The sequence below is a fragment of the Podarcis cretensis genome (assembly GCF_951804945.1).
Source record: "Podarcis cretensis genome assembly, chromosome: 16".
In the NCBI taxonomy this organism is placed as follows: domain Eukaryota; kingdom Metazoa; phylum Chordata; class Lepidosauria; order Squamata; family Lacertidae; genus Podarcis; species Podarcis cretensis.
The window spans coordinates 37,844,105-37,863,506 of record NC_137186.1 but is presented as its reverse complement, the minus strand read 5'-3'; the positions used below and the strand labels follow the sequence as shown (position 1 = coordinate 37,863,506).

General features: G+C 46.4%; 1 protein-coding gene across 2 annotated transcripts in view; it reads left to right on the top strand.

The window, feature by feature from the left end:
* Positions 1-19,402, top strand: part of GLT1D1 (glycosyltransferase 1 domain containing 1) — a 60,321-nt gene that overhangs the window by 21,453 nt on the left and 19,466 nt on the right. For both annotated transcript variants that reach the window (XM_079957049.1, XM_079957048.1), the window contains 2 exons: positions 14,185-14,280; positions 17,222-17,271. In XM_079957049.1, coding sequence (XP_079813175.1) covers positions 14,185-14,280; positions 17,222-17,271 — 146 coding nt within the window. The remainder of the gene's footprint in view (positions 1-14,184; positions 14,281-17,221; positions 17,272-19,402) is intronic.

Genomic DNA, 19,402 nt, shown 5'->3' with positions numbered 1-19,402 from the left:
GGGCAGAAATGGGGACCTCCGGATGTTGTAGGACTCCAGTTCCCATGACCCCCCAGCCAGCATGGCCAAAGGGATGACCATTCCTTTAATCTCTCCCCCAACCCTCCTGCTTTAATTACCTTGTTATTTTAATGAGATTCTTTTTTAGTGCCATTTAATTTGGATGATTTATCTCATGATGCTTGTGTCACTGGTTTTTATACTTGTGAACCCCAAGGGTCCTCTAGTCCAATGCAGGAATTTCAACTAAAGCATCCGAGACTGGTGGCCATCCGATGAATGAAGTCCACCACCTCCCAAGGGAGTCCATTCCACTATTGAACAGCTCTTACTGTCAGAAAGTTCTTCCCAGTGTTTAGCTGAATCTCCTTTCTTGGACCCTGAAGTCATTGGTTCTTGTCCTCCCCTCTAGAGCAGGAGAAAACAATCTTGCTCCACCTTGTCGATTAACAAGTTTCCATACCACAGTGTAGTGGTCCTACGTGGTTTTTGTTGTTGTTTATCCTTTACGTTGGGCTTAAGCACACAGAATTTTCTTAGGTCAGATGCGATAATTCAGGCGTTGGGTCATAGTCCCCCAGGGTGTGGCCGGGTGGACAGGAATGGGGAAACCGCCTAGATCTGGTCGGTGTCGATGCAAAACTACTGAGGATGCCGCCTTGAGTTTCGTCTTGGAAAAACAGCGGATTATAAACGGCAGCTCACAAAATGAAGTCTGAAATACTGGTTTATTTCAGCAAAGCCTCCTCACCCGAAACAACAACGAACTAGCGAAGGATTCTCTTGCCATCAGCAGAGGATTGGCTAGGGTTGCGAGGGCGATTTTCAGTATTTCACTCTGGGGAAGTTTAAAGGAAAAACATTTTAGCAGCCCACTCATCAATCCCGGCTCACAGAGTGTGCAGCCTCCTTTCCATTACGAATGAACTGCGAGTGCTCAATTGCTTTATCACGGCGGCAAATGTGTGTCATTATTCAGAAGCAGTGTCCAATTCTTAAATTGAGCATTGTGAGGTTATTTCGTTCCCAGTAAATCATAGTGCGTGTCTAGGAACGAAAAGAATAAAAATGGATAATTTTCAGAAGCTGGATGATTTGTCGCTGGGGAGCTCTGCCTGGATGATGATTGGATCCCGAATCTGGCTGTTTTGTGTGATTAAAGGAACCGGCAACAGAAGAATGGAGAAAAGGGTACAGGGGTTTGTAGGGGTGGGGAAATCCCAAATGTGCATATATTACTTCCAGTGGCACCGCATACAGCAAAAATAGACACAGAGATGTCTGAGGGCATGTGGGCCTTCTAAATTACTTACAGATGAACTGCATGATCATCAGATTCACATGGCTTTTTTGTTTCCTGGCAGGTAGAGCAGCTGCTTTCATACCAGGCATCTCCATGTAGCATTGGAACATTCTCCTTGTCTGAAACTCTGGAGAGACATTGGTAGTCAGTGTAGATCCAGGAGTGGGCAACCTGGGGCCTAGGAGCTCAATTCAGCCTTCCATGTTTTTCTTTCAAGTCCTGGAGACTCATCTCAGCCCACGGCTCCACTGCAGTGGTGCCTCTTGCTCACCTGGGTGAGGGATGGAGAGAGGCAGGGGTTTGTATGCAGGTGGCGCTGTGGGTTAAAGCCTCAGCGCCTAGGGCTTGCCGATCGAAAGGTTGGCGGTTCGAATCCCTGCGGCGGGGTGCGCTCCCACTGCTCGGTCCCAGCGCCTGCCAACCTAGCAGTTCGAAAGCACCTCCGGGTGCAAGTAGATAAATAGGGACTGCTTACCAGCGGGAAGGTAAACGGCGTTTCCGTGTGCGGCTCTGGCTCTGGCTCTGGCTCTGGCCAGAGCAGCGATGTCACGCTGGCCACGTGACCCGGAAGTGTCTCCGGACAGCGCTGGCCCCTGGCCTCTTTAGTGAGATGGGCGCACAACCCCAGAGTCTGTCAAGACTGGCCCGTACGGGCAGGGGTACCTTTACCTTTACCTATAGATACCTTAGGGACGCGGGTGGCGCTGTGGGTAAAACCTCAGCACCTAGGACTTGCCGATCGTATGGTCGGCGGTTCCAATCCCCGCGGCGGGGTGAGCTCCTGTCATTCGGTCCCAGCTCCTGCCCACCTATCAGTTCGAAAGCACTCTTAAATGCAAGTAGATAAATAGGTACCGCTTTATAGCGGGAAGGTAAACGACGCTTCCGTGTGCTGTGCTGGTGCTGGCTTGCCAGAGCAGCTTCATCACGCTGGCCACGTGACCCGGAAGTGTCTCCGGACAGCGCTGGCCCCCGGCCTCTTAAGCGAAATGGGCGCGCAACCCCAGAGTCGGTCACGACTGGCTCGTACGTGCAGGGATACCTTTACCTTTACTGTACCTTTATAGACTTCTGCATGGCGGCAATGTAATCAGTGCTAGAATGAATTAGGTCAGTTTAAATGAAGTTCACTGAATTAGTTCAGCAATCTCTGAATGTCACCTGAAAGCAGCTCCTGTTATTGCCATGAATTAAGTTCATTTGGGCGTAGAACCTGGAACGATCCTTTGTTTGTCTTCAAGTTCATTCTCCTTAAAGAACAACAACAACCTGTTGAAGACTCTTTGGGCCTTTAAGCTTTAAAGATCTTAATTGCTGGGGAAATGTGTGTGCTCTGATGTGTTTTCAGTCTTCTTAAGTTGCAGCCCAGCCCAATGTTAAGATGAGGATGCTGGACTAAATGGGGCACTGGCCTGATTCAGCCAGCTTTTCTTACGTTCTTTCCTTCATAAGTGTGTCAAACCTCTCAAGAAGTCCCAGTTTGCAGCACCTAAAATGGTCACAGCAATCTGCCACAAGTATGACTTTTCCCAACCATGTAATGGAAGGACCTAAGTTTTAGAAGTGGAGGGAAATCTTATGAGAAATTGATCAAAAAGCTTATTTTGGTACTGCCGGGGGTGGGGAGTCTTTTGGAGCTTGAAAACACCAGAACATAAAACAACCGATATGGTCCAAGGTAGAATTCCCAGCATGGTGCCCTCCTCTCACTTTTGTAGATGTTCAGTGAACACTTTGAAATGTTAGAAGGGAGATGAAAGGGCCTGTTTCTTTAAGGAGGAAAGGTGGTTCAAAGGGAACAGAACACAGGAACAGAGAGGTGATGTAACCCCTGCCATCAGGTCCAAGAGTTGTGCAGCTTCTGAAGAAGAGAAAACCCAGACAAGGAAAGCTTGGGATGCATCAGACCTGGGATAGCTTCCTTTAGAAAATCAACATGGTTTTGGAACACTGCTGAAAAGAATGAACTAAAACGGGAGAGATTTATTTCTTGAGCAAGAAGATGGGTATGTTGCTGGACCCTAACTCCCAGAAGACCTGCGTAGCACGGCTATTGGTCAAGGATTATGGTTGTTGCGTTGAGGAACACAGGTTCCCTATTCAAACCTACAATAACCCCCCCCCCCAAACTGCTGTGGCATGTGTCTTACATTAGATAGGACAGAGGTCTTTAACTGGTCCAGACTCGAGACCCAGCTCTGGCTCCCAATATGCACCATGGGATCCACTTTTACATGCTCACTTTTGATTTATACTTAATGGTACTAACAAGGTACATTGTTAATCCTGAAATGGCGATTCAGAAAGTCCAATGTGGCAGCAACCGCTTGCCGCAACCTACCTGGGATGGCCTTGCAACCCCCTGGTTGGTCCTAACCTGTGTTGAAGACCCATGACATAACAGATACATCTCTGAAGGGCTGTTTGGTCCAAGTGCAGTTTAACTATGCAGTTCTTTAAGAAGTGCAAGGAGGAGCCTTGGAGTTGGCCATCAACAGTCTTTATTTAATTATGAATGGCATGGAGAAAGTGGACAGAGAAGATGCTTTCTTCCCTCACTCATAAGACTAGAACTTGTAGACATCAATGAAGCTGAATGTTGGAAGGTTCAGGACAGAGAAAAGAAATGACTTATTCATGTAGCTCATGGACAACTCTGGATCTCGCTCCCCCATGAGGCAGTGATGGCCACCAGCCTGGGTGGCTTCAGTAGAGGATTAGACAAAGTCATGGAGAAGGAGAGGGCTATCAATGGCCACGATTGCTCTGCTCTACCTCCACAGCTGGAGGTAAGTTCCCAAATGCCAGTTGCTGGAAATTGCAGGAGGGGAGAACAGGTTGCTGCACTAGATGGGCCACTGGCCTGATCCAGCAGCCTATTCTGATGTTCGTAAAGGTAAAGGACCCCTGACAGTTAAGTCCAGTCGCAGACGACTCTGGGGTTGCAGTGCTCATCTCGCTTTACAGGCCGAGGGAGCTGGCAATTGTCCTCAAACAGTTTTTCCGGGTCATGTGGCAGCATGACTAAGCCGCTTCTGGTGAAACCAGAGCAGCGCACGGAACGCCGTTTACCTTCCCACTGGAGCGGTACCTATTTATCTACTTGCACTTTTGGGCATGCTTTCGAACTGCTAGGTTGGCAGGAGCTGGGAGCTCACCCCGTCATGGGAATTCAAACCGCCGACCTTCTGATCGGCAATCCCAAGAGGCTCAGTGGTTTAGACCACAGCGCCACCCGCGTCCCAATGTTCTTAAGTGCCTCTAAATCTATACAAGTGTGGACTCTCCGACTGATAAAGAGCCCTGCACGGCCAGCATTCCTGATCACCTTCAGAGCTTCCACTGGAACTTCTGCTGGAAGCTAACTTTATCCCAAGGGCTACTGACTGGTCAATCCATCGCAGTATTGCTGCTGTAAGTGTCAGCAGCTCTGCAGGTTCTCGGGCAGAATCCACCAACTTTCTATTCTTTTTCTTCATGCGCTAAGATACCTGGTTCCAGCCTTGCGCCCAGGTGCCCAACAAACTTCAGAAAACCCTGTTGAAGGTGATGGGTTGATCTCCCCTACCATCTGGTATTTGTCACTAATGCACAAATCTTCCACTACAGTCGGCAACCATTTCACATGGGGGCTTCATTCCTTCCTCCTGCATACATCAGCGGAGCACATATAATCACACCCTGTCCTGCACACAAACATTCACACTGTTCTGCCTTATTCTGGGTCATTGCCTGTACACAGAGAGAAGCTAAGGCTCTCAAACCACAGTTTTCTCCAACAGCCACTTCCTGGGTCGATTGTTTAGGCAGCTGGGTACGTCTCTTGGTTTTTAAGAAACCTTGTATGTTCCCTTATCGGGTGTATGGTAAGGCAAGCCGCCGTGTAAAACCTCAAATGGGACAAAACATATTGTATTTTCTTTTCTTTGAGCCGACAGGGAGAGAGAGAAGAAGAAAACCCATATATATATATATATATATGGGATTTATCTTAAGATAAGACAAATCTCTCCCCAGCAGTTCCATTTACTTGCAGCGAGTTTCTCTTTGATATCGCTAAATTGCATGGAAGCCTGTAGGGCCCGCAGTCAGATTAACGATCTGTAAGGAGTGTTTTGTAAGAGTTTTATCTGTGATTTCTCAAACAGACTTTTTCTTTAAATATATATATATATATATATATATATATATATATATATTTGGCATGCATGCAGGGATGGCATTAAGAGAGTGCTGCTCTAAAGCCCTTTTTAAAAGGGGCGCTTCTGTTCTTCTCCGTACTTTCAGTTAAAAAAAAAAAAGAGTAAAAAGTGTTATTTCAGCAGTCCTATAGGAATTATTCTTGATATACTATTTTGATTGTGATTGCAAAGCTTGGAGGAGGATTACATCCAGGAAAAGGAAAAGTCTGTTTTTTCAGCGGGAACAGAGTAAGCCGTACAAATACTGCATGTCTTAATTCAGACTAAGAAAGCGAAGCAAATTCTACAGTGGAGATACGTGATCAGAAATTCAGGGCTGCCTCTGGAAATGGTATGTCTGCTTCAAGTTCCTCCCCACTTCCTGCAACGCAGGTGTGGTGAACTTTTGGGCCAGGGGGTCAAATGTACCCCTCCACAACTCTCGTATCTACCCTTTAGGACTCTCTATCCTGGCTCTTGCTGGATAAAGAACTTGAACTGTGATCCAGATTTCTACCAAAATATTTGATCTGTACAGTGGTACCTCGGGTGACATACACTTCAGGTTACATACGCTTCAGGTTACAGACTTTGCTAACCCAGAAATAGTGCTTCAGGTTAAGAACTTTGCTGAGGATGAGAACAGAAATCGTGCTTTGGGGCGCAGCGGCAGCAGAAGGCCCCATTAGCTAAAGTGGTGCTTCAGGTTAAGAACAGTTTCAGGTTAAGTACGGACCTCCAGAACGAATTAAGTACTTAACCCGAGGTACCACTGTACTGTGTCTAGACAACACAAGGGTTAAAAAGCACAGTGGGTGATATGCCATCAGGTGATAAGCATGGCTAAGCAATGTGAGACATGGAGCCAATGGGTGACATGACCCAAAGTCTTTGCTTTGAAAAAGTGAGGTGGGTACAGCTTTAGTGCGGCAAGCAAGGCAAAAGGTCAAGGTAATGGACCCTTGGACTGTTCAGTCCAGTCAAAGGTGACTATGGAGTTGTGGCGCTCATTCCGCTTTCAGGCCATGGGAGCCGGCATTTGTCTGCAGACAGCATTCCAGGTCATGTTGCCAGCAAGACTAAACCACTTCTGGTGCAACAGAACACCGTGACGAAGGTCAGAGGGCATGGAAATGCCGTTTACCTTCCCGCCGCAGCGGTACCTATTTATCTACTTGCACTGGTGTGCTTTCAAACTGCTAGGTTGGCAAGAGCTGGGACCGAGCAATGGGAGCTCACCCCGTTGCGGGGATTCGAACCGCCGACCTTCTGATCGGCAAGTCCAAGAGGCTCAGTGATTAAGACCACAGCGATGGGCATGCCTTTGGGCAGATTGTACCATTACCCTCAGAGGTACGCTTAGCCTGTACAGTGGTACCTCGGGTTACAGGCGCTTCAGGTTACAGACTCTGCTAACCCAGAAATAGTACCTCAGGTTAAGAACTTTGATTCAGGATGAGAACAGAAATTGTGTGGCAGCGGTGCAGCAGTATTGGGAGGCCCCATTAGCTAAAGTGGTACATCAGGTTAAGAAGAGTTTCAGGTTAAGAACAGACCTCCAGAACAAATTAAGTTCTTAACCCAAGGTACCACTGTAGTAGAAACTGGGCTTTTAGTGATGCAGATCCAGCTCTCTGGAATCAGTGACTAATCAAAATCTGGCAAGCACCTACTGAGTACATTTTGATTCTTTGTTTAGGAAAACTTTCCCTGGGGTGTAACCCACTTATTTGTGGAAGATCAGTTTTATATTTGATGAAATGCTTTCTTTGTTTTTAAAGTCTGTATGTATGTATGGTTTTAAAAAAACTTTTAGAGCTTGTTGTATTAATTTTCTTAATTAATTTTCTTGTATTAAATTGGGACTACAATTCCCATCATCCCTGACCACTGGTCCTGTTAGCTAAGGATGATGGGAATTGTAGTCCCAAACATCTGGAGGGCCAGAGTTTGCCTATACCTGTCTTAGAGCATTATTCTGTGCTTTCTTTTTTTGCTCTGTATACCACTTTGATGGCTTTATGCCTTGAAGGGCTCCATAAATGTGTTTCTTACTATTAATGCCCCCCTTAGTTCCCCTCCCCCCAAAAAACTAAAAAGCCCCAAATGCTGTAAACTTTCCTCAAAGGGTGAGTTATTCCAGCCCCTTTAGCATTTTGGTTGTCCTTTTCTACACACACACACACACACACACACACACACACACACATGTGTACACAGAGGAAAGTTATGTGAGCCTTTTCAGACCAGTTTTGTTAAGATTAGCCCAGATGGCTGTCAAAATAGCTTGGGGGGGGGGGGCTTCAAGGGGAAGCACTTGCTAGGAACAGAATAATTTGTTTGTTGCGTTTTTAAAGCCCACTTTTCCTAGCTAATTTTCATTGAATGTTTTCAACATAAAAGTTGAAAGTTTTCTACAATAAAAGTCAAACCTGTCTAAAGACAAAAGAATAACGGAAGACCAAAACAAGGAGAAAGAAAAATCAAGAAATAGAGGGACAGACAAGATAAAGAAAAGAAGACATCCACTTTGGGCTCTGGGGAGGGTCTTTTCATGAGCCATGGGCATTCTCCAGCTCTCTTTTTGCCATTTCTGGCGCCATGCATATATGTGGTTATGTGTGGGTTGATTGTGTGTACACCCAGGGCCGGATCTAGGTTTGATGAGGCTCTAAGCTACTGAAGGTAATGGGGCCCTTTATATGTCCATCTGTCCTTTGTGAACAACAAATTGTCGCTGTTTTTTGTGTTGAATATATGCTATAAGGTAATTTATGGACCTAATAGGTATCTAAAGCCATTTGCACGTAACAAAATATGTATTTTATCAAAGTAATTGTTGAAAAAAAATTCTTTACATTTTTGGGGGGGCCCAAGAGAGTGGGGCCCTAAGCTATAGCTTGTTTAGCTTATATGTAAATCCGGCACTGCATACACCTGTATAGTGGAGCTTGACTACAATCCCAGAATCTTAAACGGCGAGAAGCCTGCAGATGTGCAGGGGTTAATGCTGTTGACAGTCCGGATGAATTCAATGTGTGTGGAGCCCAGCAGAGTCTCCATCCAAGCCGAATGCCTACAACATACATATAATTAAAATTTCAAGCAGGGCGCTTTGGTGATAGGCATGGGCTGACCCTTCCTTTCTTGAGCAATTTTGCACCTGCAAATTTGGATCGCGACTCACAGCAGGGCCCAAACGCAGGAAGGTGCGAGATGAGCCTCAAGCATCGCGGCGGACCTTGTCATCACAAGCAGAGCGCTTGCTTTCATTGCAGCTGTGCTGCCATGGTGGACAGAGAAGAATGATCAGTGAATGTTAGGGCTGCAAGGGAGGTTAACTTGGAAGTTAGCTTTTCAGGTAAAGGTAAAGGGACCCCTGACCATTAGGTCCAGTCACAGACGACTCTGGGGTTGCAGCGCTCATCTCGCTTTACTGGCTGAGGGAGCCGGCGTACAGCTTCTGGGTCATGTGGCCAGCATGGCTAAGCCGCTTCTGGCGAACCAGAGCAGCACATGGAAATGCCATTTACCTTCCCCCCTGAGCGGTACCTATTGATCTACTTGCACTTTGACGTGCTTTCGAACTGCTAGGTTGGCAGGAGCAGGGACCGAACAACAGGAGCTCACCCCGTCACAGAGATTTGAACCGCCAACCTTCTGATCGGCAAGCCCCAGGCTCTGTGGTTTAACCCACAGCGCCACCCACGTCCCAGCTTTTCAGGTAGAAACCATTAATGTAGATGCAGCTCAGGGGATTAGATCTGTTCCAGATGTTCATTGGAAACTCCACCTATTCTGGTTTTGTAGAAGCTGAGCTACACCCATGCCGCCGTCCACCAGCTGCACAGGAATATAAACTAAGAGCAGAATCCAGTCTTCCTAAAAGTCTCTCTTTTTTCCTAAGGCTAAGTTTCTGTGAATGTAACCAACATGTTTTGAAAGTATATTGCGATAAGCCACAGCGCTTCTGGGGTGTGGGGATGCCTGTCTACCTCCCTATTGCAGCGGCTCTTTGCTTCTTGATGCTTCTGTTCAGAGGCCTTAACACCTGTGGTGGCTATTCTGGGGTAAAAAAACCACCAGTTCTTTGCTATCTCATGAGGTGGTGGGAGGTGGGTTACCTCCTTGAACTGCAAGAAGAAGAAAAAACTTTAAAATGGTTGCTAGTTAAAAGAAAGAGAAGGGAGTTTTCTTATGTTAATAGATGCTAGAGTGGTCTAGAGGGGAAGTGCCAGTATTGAAAGAATGGTTATTAAAAATTAAGGAATTTATCTGCTGTGAGCAAAATTGTGTAAAGGGAGGATAGCAAAAGAAAAGAAATAAATAAACCAATTTGGAGACTGTGTTGGTATTTTTAAAATATTGAACTGCCATTAAGAATAGCTGTTCTCCTTTCTTATAAAAGAAATGCAGTTTTGAGCTTTAGAAATATTTTGATTACCTTTTTATTTTATTTTTTTGCTGTTTAGTCAAACATTTTGTAATTGTGTTTGGACTCGGAGATTGTGTGTGTGTGTGTGTGTGTGTGTGTGTGTGTGTGTGTGGATATATATCCTCAAACAAGAAAATTAAAATGTGAAACAAATTACCTCCTTTAAAATCACCTTTTCAGTTGTCTGGAGCTTACATGATGGAGCCAGCCTATTCAGATGGAAGCCAAACGGAAATGTTGTGAAGATGAAAGCATTTTAAAATCCCCGGCTTGATTTTTAATTTTCAAAAGCGATATTGCTGGAACGTGCTACCAATCCCTGGTGACATTTAGGGAAACGAGCTTTCGGAAACTACTTCAGTAGCTCGGGGTGGTTGATATTCCTGCGTTTCACGGCTGTTTTGAAAAAGATCACAAAGGTTTTAGGAAATTAAGAGGCAGGAAACTTACTGGCAGTGGGTTATTTGCTGGGTCGTCTTTCTTTTTTTTAGGACAACACAGGGAGAAAATGATGCAATGGGAGAGAGATGATCGGGGGAAGAGCTTTTCCTGTTTATCTCAGGAGGAGGAAACCTCCAGATGCTGATGTACTACAACTCCCATCATCCCTGACCATTAGCCATGCAGGCAGGCGTCTGATGGGGATCAGAGCACAGCAACATATGGAATGCCACAGGTTCCTCACAGAATGATCTGTAGCATTCCTGCCAAGGCCAGGAGAAACTATGAGGGAGACCGTGGAACAGCGCCAGTGCTTTTTCCCCCGGGGGTATGCATACCCCTAAACGTTTTGTGAATCTAAATTTGGCCTCATTGAGGGGCAGTATTTCAATATGAGTAGAAACATGAGAGTACCCCTAAACATTTTTTAATAATATAATATATCATTTATACCCCACCCATCTGGCTGGGCTTCCCCAGCCACTCTGGGCAGCTTCCAACAAAATATTAAAATACAGTAATGCATCAAACATTAAAAGCTTCCCTAAACAGGGCTGCCTTCAGATGTCTTCTAAAAGTCTGGTAGTTGTTCTCTTTGACATCTGGTGGGAGGGCGTTCCACAGGGCGGGTGCCACTACCGAGAAGGCCCTCTGCCTGGTTCCTTGTAACTTAGCTTCTCGCAGTGAGGGAACCACCAGAAGGCCCTCAGGGCTGGACCTCAGTATCCGAGCAGAATGATGGGGGTGGAGATGCTCCTTCAGGTATACTGGACCGAGGCCGTTTAGGGCTTTAAAGGTCAGCACCAACACTTTGAATTGTGCTCGGAAATGTACTGGGAGCCAATGCAAATCTCTCAGGACCAGTGTTATATGGTCCCCGCGGCCACTCCCAGTCACCAGTCTAGCTGCCACATTCTGGATTAATTGCAGTTTCCGGGTCACCTTCAAAAGTAGCTCCACATAGAGCACATTGCAGTAGTCCAAGTGGGAGATTACCAGAGCACACACCACTCTCGCAAGACAGTCTGCGGGCAGGTAGGGTCTCAGCCTGCGTACCAGATGGAGCTCATAGACTGCCCTGGACACAGAATTGACCTGCGCCTCCATGTACAGCTGCGAGTCCAAAATGACTCCCAGACTGCGCACCTGGTCCTTCAGGGGCACAGTTACCCCATTCAGGACCAGAGAGTCTTCCACACCTGCCCGCCTCCTGTCCCCCCAAAACAGTACTTCTGTCTTGTCAGGATTCAACCTCAATCTTTTTTTAGAAAAAGAAGCACTGAACAGTGCCGTGCAGTGTGCCCCACCCACCCCACATGCAACCAGAGATGACCTGGCAGTTGCACCCCTGTAATGAACAGCAGAGGAAAGCCCATAGCTCAGGGCTAGATCATCTGCTTTGCATGCAGAAGGTCCCAGGTTCAGTCCCCTGCACAGGGCTTGGAATGTCTCCTACCCAGGAGAGCTGCTGTCTATCAGCACGGACAGCGCCGGCCTTGATGGACCAATGGTCTGGCTCAGCCTTATAAAGAAACTGGCTTTATATGGCTACTAGCCGCAAGGGCTAGGCAGTACCTCAGAGATAGTAGGCCTCTGAATGCCAGTTGCTGGAAATCACAGGTGGGAAGAATTCTGCTGTGCTCAGGTCCTGCTTGTGGGCGGCTTCACATGGTCCTCTGGTTGGCCACTGTGAGAACGGGATGCTGGACTAGACGGGCCATTGGCCAGATCCAGCAGGGCTCTTCTTAAATCCCCTAACTCTGTGTCAGGTGTCCGTGCAGGCGCCAGGCCCTGTGACCAATAGGACTCTGCAGGACTGGGGCCTTCCTAAGTTTGTTCTGAAGAGGCAAGGCAGGTGAGGCTAGTTGGTAACTCACAGCACCTGGTGGCAAGAGCCGGGAAGGGATATAAGGTCAGCATTTTCCCTTCGGCTCTTTGCCACAGTACCCCTTCACTGCCTTGCTGCGTTTGGTTCCTTGACTCCTTGCTTCTTGATCCTCGGACCCCTGACTTTGTGACTCCTGGCTTCTTGATCCTTGGACCCTTGACTTTGTAACTTGTTGCTTCCTGATTCTCGGACCCTTGGCTTTTTGACTCCCGGCTCTCTGACCCTCAGACTCTTGGCTTCCTGACTCCTGGCTTCCTGACTCCCATTCTTGCTCCCACCCCGCCATCTTGCCCCTGGTCCCAACGTCCCCAGCTGGGACTTTGATCACCCGTGAACCAGACCATGACACTCTGAAGCTCATTCCAACCCCGCTTCTATCTCAACTGTTGCCTTCTCAAGCTGCCTCATCTCAGACTTTGCCATTCCCTTTATGTTCTGTCCCTTCTCTTTCGTCTTGAAACATGATGGGGTGTGTGTGTTATTTTATTTTTTGAATTTCATACCTCAACTGGACTGACATTGACTCAAGTGGCACTTTGAAAAACTTCCCTTGGCAGATTATTACTATTATTAATTTTTTTAAAAGAATGCATTTGAAGCATGGCAAAGAGCATAGATTGCTATCTTCAGTAGATTTCCCTCTCATGTTAACAACTGAAATGTCAGGTGTAGTGTTGAGGGAGCTGATTGGCAGGCAATGGTGAAGGATTCGGAGAGGGGTGTTCTTAATTTTCAGAGCTGTTCTGATTTTCAGGATGTGGAAGCTCTCTTGTTATCTCTGGACACACACCCATAAAGCACATATAGTAGGGGTTGCCAACCTTTCACACATGGGCACCAGTGCTCTCCATGGAAGGCCCATGAAAGGTCTCCGTAAATAAGTCCTCAGAAATCTATGCTGCTCAGTTTCTGCTTGCATTGGCTCACCAGTGGAAGCCGTGGATCAGACACTTGCTCTCCTTACCATTCTGAGCAGAAGAGAGGTGGAAAGAGCTTTTTTTCATAAGTGAGCATGGCAGTGGCTGATTTAATTGCCTCCCTCCTCCCCACTCCATTCATTAATTAGGGAGAAAATCTACACCACTTTATGCTCCTCCCTGCTCTTTTAGATGTGGCAGCCGTTTGGTGCAATACCACAAGGACCCCTTTGGCAGCCATTTTGTGACTGGCACCCACAGCACTTCTGCAAAATTCCACATGTGCCTGCTAGCCCTACAAAGGTTGATGGCCCAACCTGTGGTGCCATCTTTGTCCTGTTCTGCCAGATCTTTAGGGCTCAGCAGAGCCAGTGTGGTGTAGTGGTTAAGAGCGTTAGACTCGTAATCTGGTGAACCGGGTTCGCGTCTCCGCTCCTCCACATGCAGCTGCTGGGTGACCTTGGGCTAGTCACACTTCTCTGAAGTCTCTCAGCCTCACTCACCTCACAGAGTGTTTGGGGGAGGAAGGGAAAGGAGAATGTTAGCCACTTTGAGACTCCTTCCGGTAGTGATAAAGCAGGATATCAAATCCAAACTCTTCTTCAGCAGAAGAGTTGAGGTTGCAAAGCAGGTCAAGTCAGCTCTGGGAGCAGGTCATCAAAGCCCAGACAAGTCTCTCTAAGCATGTCAGGAGACTGGGCAGTCCCAGTGGGCCCTACTGGCTGAGACTTGTCTCAGCCAAGCACTGGGGCTACCCAAGGCTTTGTCTATGCATCAGTTGGCCCTGTGTCCTTGAGGAACTGGCTGTGGTGACTTCAAGGCCCCATGTCTGATTCGACAGGATTAGGATGTCATTGGGAGCTCACTATCCAAGTCCAAGGATGGTGGGAAAGCTAAGAGGAAGGGTGGAACCATAACTTTCCTGATTTCTGTATTTCACATTTCCAGGCATGTTTAAGCTTTCTTGACATTCTTGATTATTATTATTATTATTATTATTATTATTATTATTAATACAGGGATTCTCCAGGACAGCAGCAGTCTGCGCCTTTTCCTCTTGATATGTGGTCTGAGAAGAGTCAAGGATCCTCTTTATTTAGTGGATGCTTTTGCAGGTTGGTACCCCCTTTCTTTCTTTTTCGCTTTGTAGCAAATGCAGGATTGGTTTTGATTCATTATATTTCTGTGATTCTGTTCATTTAAAGGGATCCCAAAGAGGCTTACAAACGATAAATAATGATAGCATGATGGAACGTAATAGAACATCACAGACACAGCACAAAACATTTAGAATAATTAACAAATCGTCCGTGAAACAATGACACTCTGTTAAACTATGTTAACAAAGCAATAACTAAAAAATAAATTCAGGTAGCTGCATTGATCTGACGCAGCCGAAATAAATAAATAAAAAATAAAAAATTGTGCAGTAGCACCTTATAGACCAACTAAGTTTGTTCTGGTATAAGCTTTCATGTTTCTCTGTCTTGTGATTCCTGATGTCAGATTTATGTCCATTTATCCTTTGGCGTAGGGTTTGTCCAGTTTGTCCAGTACAGTGGTACCTCGGGTTAAGTACTTAATTCATTCCGGAAGTCTGTTCTTAACCTGAAACTGTTCTTAACCTGAAGCACCACTTTAGCTAATGGGGTCTCCTGCTGCTTCTGCGCCACTAGAGCACGATTTCTGTTCTCATCCTGAAGCAAAGTTCTTAACCCGAAGTACTATTTCTGGGTTAGTGGAGTCTGAAACCTGAAGTGTATGTAACCCAAGGTACCACTGTATAGAGAGCTGAAGGGCACTGTTGGCATTTGATGGCATACACAATTTTAGAAGATGAGCAATTAAATAGGTCTGAGATAGTCTATAAGGTGCTACTGGACATTTTTTAATTATTATTTCAACTAAAAAAATACGCTAAACATCACAATTAAAGCAAAATTCACGTTATATGATTAACAAATCAATACAGTGTTTATAATCTACAAGGCAATATCAACAACGTTAACAATGCATCAGCCAAAAAACAAACTAAGCACTGTTAATTTCATACATACACTCTCCACATCCCCATGACTCATAACCTTTCCCTCTATTCAGTCTATTAAATGAGACACATACACATAATATTCATGGCAGCAACTCCCTTGTGAAAGGTTCCTTGGGCTGGAGGTGGAGCAGCGTCTCCTGATGGCAGACAGGGTCCCCCCCAACCCCCATAGATCTTCCTCTGGAAACAGCTCCTTTATGAAGGCTCCTAGGGTGTGGGGGGGGGGGGCAAGGCAGGTGGGGAAAGCTATTACCTGCTGGCCAACACCGCATCTTTCTCCCCTGCCCTTGATAGTCCCACTTGGCTCAGTAGTTCCTGCCCCAGCCCTTCTCCAACCTGATGTCCTCCTGAGGTTGATGGACTCCCATCAGCCCAAAACAGTCTGCTAGTGGGATCTGGTGGGATCTGGATTCTTAGGGGGCACCAGGTTTGGGGAAGGCTGACACAATGAGAAATGAGGCCCAAGCAATCAGGTTGGGCAAGGCCATGGAATATTTTTTAAAATGGAAAGGTCAAGAAGTCTGTACTGAACACAGAATCAGGGGCAGGGACTGGATGGCAGTGTGTGTGTGTGTGTGTGTGTGTGAGAGAGAGAGAGAGAGAGAGAGAGAGAGAGAGAGAGAGAGAGATGGAGGGGACAGGCTTCAGGGAGACAGCTCTGAGCACAAGCATTTACACTTGTACTGAAGAGAAACCACGAAAGTGACAAGGCTTTGGAACTGACCCTCAGCAAGAGAACATTGATTAAGCAGTGAATTTAATCATCAGGCTAATCCAGTCACTCTGTGCTAAAGCTGAGCTGTAAATTCTGCTCACTAAATATGAACATGGGGTAGTAATCCACTTCGCTGCTACATAGGGCTGTCACCTGACTGAAGAAATCTTAGCAGGTTGATTGTGTGAGGTTCAGTCAATTAATTGGCCAGATGTTTGTACTTTCGCAGGTGAAGGAAGCCGGACCACTGGGGTGGATGGGTGGAGAGGCATAGTTCATGTGTGTGTGCTTGTCACTGCAGGCAGCATCCAGGAAGAGATGTTCTCATGTACGAGTGTGAGACAGGAGGGAGCGTGCCTCTGCTAGCACTATACTAAAATAAGTAACAACTTGTTTATTAATTTGCTGGGACAGAACATTGTTTTTCTTTAGAACTAGCAGCCTCATGCCTGGTGTTGCTTAGGAATTCTTAAGGGACAAAAAAACATTTGGTATGGTTTTGGAATCTGGTTTTAAATCAATGCGGTTTTGACAGGTTCAGTCCTCCATCTTGATTCAAAATGGCATCCAATTTTATCCAAGCATAGATGAAAACTTGCTCCTTGAACTCAGGAAGCATCATGCAAAATTTGGTTACCGACTCTTATGAGATGTCCAAATGCATAAAGCAAACAAGCAAACAATTGTCCAAAATATATAGTAGACTGTTGTTTTAGTCACATGCAGATTTGATTGATTGAATAATTCATTAAGATGCATATGATTTGATCAAGTATGGTTTCTTTAACTGAGCTACAGGAGGGCCAGAATACCATGGCTAGGAGAGAGAGCAAATAGGACCTGTAACTGAAGGAGCTCTGCAAAATGTAGGGCAATTGGGAAAATCACAATGTCTTGGCCTCAGTCCCCCAGCTGTGAATTGGGCATAATGGCTGTCGGGTTTGCCAGAATGATTGATACATCAGCACAACAGTGATTGCAAAGAGCTTTCCAGTATCGCGTCTGCTATGGAAATGCAGAGTTCAGTTCCTGTTACCCTGACCAGTGCTTCTGCGTTCATTGACTTTTCGCAAGTGCCTCCCTCCAAAAACAGCAAAATAACTTTGTGGTTGATTAATTAATTTAAGTCTGCTGCCCAGTAGGTTGAGGGCACCTTCCTTTTTTTTTAATGAGTCAAAATTTGCATAAACCAATTAACTGATGGATTGCCCGAGTTTCTTTACAATGCCCTAACCAGAACAATATGGTGCTTATTTTCCTGTAACCAGAACTCTCTCCTGTTGTTTGATAGAATGGCACCAAGAGGAGCCCAGCACATACCTGATTATAATTGGACCCGCAGTAAGTTTCCCTGCTTTCTTTGTAAGCATTCTTTCTAAATATAAATTCTTTGCGTGATTTGTTTTCATGTGCTATGGCAGGCAGGCGCTGTTAAGTCTATAGCCCCCCACTGAGAAGGAGTCATCCCTCAAAACTGCTGTGTGGGGCTTCCACCAGAATGTCTTGCTAGATTAAGCCCCGTGGGTCAGATCTCTCTGCCATTAAGGTCACGCTAAACCAAAGATTGCCAGCCTGGTGCTCATACGTGCCAGTGTGCCCACTAGTACCTCCTATGGCACCTACAAAAGGTCTCAGCAGGTATCCCCTCAAAAACCCATACAGTGGTGCCCCACAAGACGAACGCCTCGCAAGACGGAAAACCCGCTAGACGAAAGGGTTTTCCGTTTTGGAGGCGCTTCGCAAAACGAATTTCCCTATGGGCTTGCTTCGCAAGACGAAAATGTCTTGAGTTCCTGCGGGTTTCCCCCCCCTTTTTTCCCCCTTTTCCTAAGCCGCTAAGCCGCTTATCAGCTGATCCACTGATAACCCGCTTAACAGCTGATCGCTAAAAGCCGCTAAACCGCTAATAGCGCTAAGCCGCTAATGGCCGTGCTTCGCAAGACGAAAAAACCGCTATACGAAGAGCCTCACGGAACGGATTAATTTCGTCTTGCGAGGCACCACTGTAATGCTCCTTCTACTCACTTCCAGTTTGCACAGTTGTATTTTTTGTTTTTTAGGCCATCTAAAAATGTTAAAAGGACGTGGGTGACGCTGTGGGTTAAACCACAGAGTCTAGGACTTGCCGATCAGAAGGTTGGCAGTTCGAATCCCCACGACGGGGTGAGCTCCCATTGCTCAGTCTCTGATCCTGCCAACCTAGCAGTTTGAAAGCACGTCAAAGTGCAAGTAGATAAATAGGTACCGCTCCGGCGGGAAGGTAAACGGCATTTCCGTGCGCTGCTCTGGTTCGCCAGAAGCGGCTTAGTCATACTAGCCACATGACCCAGAAGCTGTACGCCAGCTCCCTCAGCCAGTAAAGCGAGATGAGCGCCGCAACCCCAGAGTCGGCCACGACTGGACCTAATGGTCAGGGGTCCCTTTACCTTTACCTTAAAAATGTTAAAGTAAAATATAACCCACTAAACTGCCTCTGCTCCTCATAGAATTTCTGTTTTTAAAAGTTTTTTTTTTAAAAAAAAAGTTTAGTGTTTGTTGGTGTGGAGTGGGGGCAGGATAGCCACAAGAGACCCAAAATCACCTGATGCAATCTCTGCCTTTCATGGTGTGGAGTTCTTCAGTCAGCTTGACAAAGTGGCTGCCCAAACACAAATGAAGACACACCACGTAGGCTAGGTAAAGGTAAAGGTACCCCTGCCCGTACGGGCCAGTCTTGACAGACTCTGGGGTTGTGCGCCCATCTCACTCAAGAGGCCAGGGGCCAGCGCTGTCCGGAGACACTTCCGGGTCACGTGGCCAGCGTGACATCGCTGCTCTGGCGAGCCAGAGCCGCACACGGAAACGCCGTTTACCTTCCCGCTGGTAAGCGGTCCCTATTTATCTACTTGCACCCGGAGGTGCTTTCGAACTGCTAGGTTGGCAGGCGCTGGGACCGAGCAGCGGGAGCGCACCGCGCCGCAGGGATTCGAACCGCCGACCTTTCGATCGGCAAGTCCTAGGCGCTGAGGCTTTAACCCACAGCGCCACCTGTGTCCCCCACCACGTAGGCTATTAACTGTTACTACGTGTACCACATAGGCTATTAACTGTTAAATCATATGTAATAGAATATCATTCAGAAGGTAAAAATGAATCTATTGGAGTTCATATATGCAGTGTAACAGACTAGTGACACAGAACATCAAGCCACATGTTCAATATAGGTGTCAAAGGTCAGTCTCACAATGGTTATTCAAAGGTTTCAACAAAAGACGACTCCAACATCTAAAAAGTAAGGTTTTCGCAAATGTTTTTCAAAAGTTCCAATGGAAGACGTCCCAAATGTCTCAAGGACAGTGTTTCCGGAATGATACTACTGTTTTGTGATAGTCTTCACCAGCTGAAAATACAATACAAAGCATACAACCAATGAATGATAACAGAACTGAGCTACCTGCTTACACATTGTATATTGAAACGGAATATACAAAAC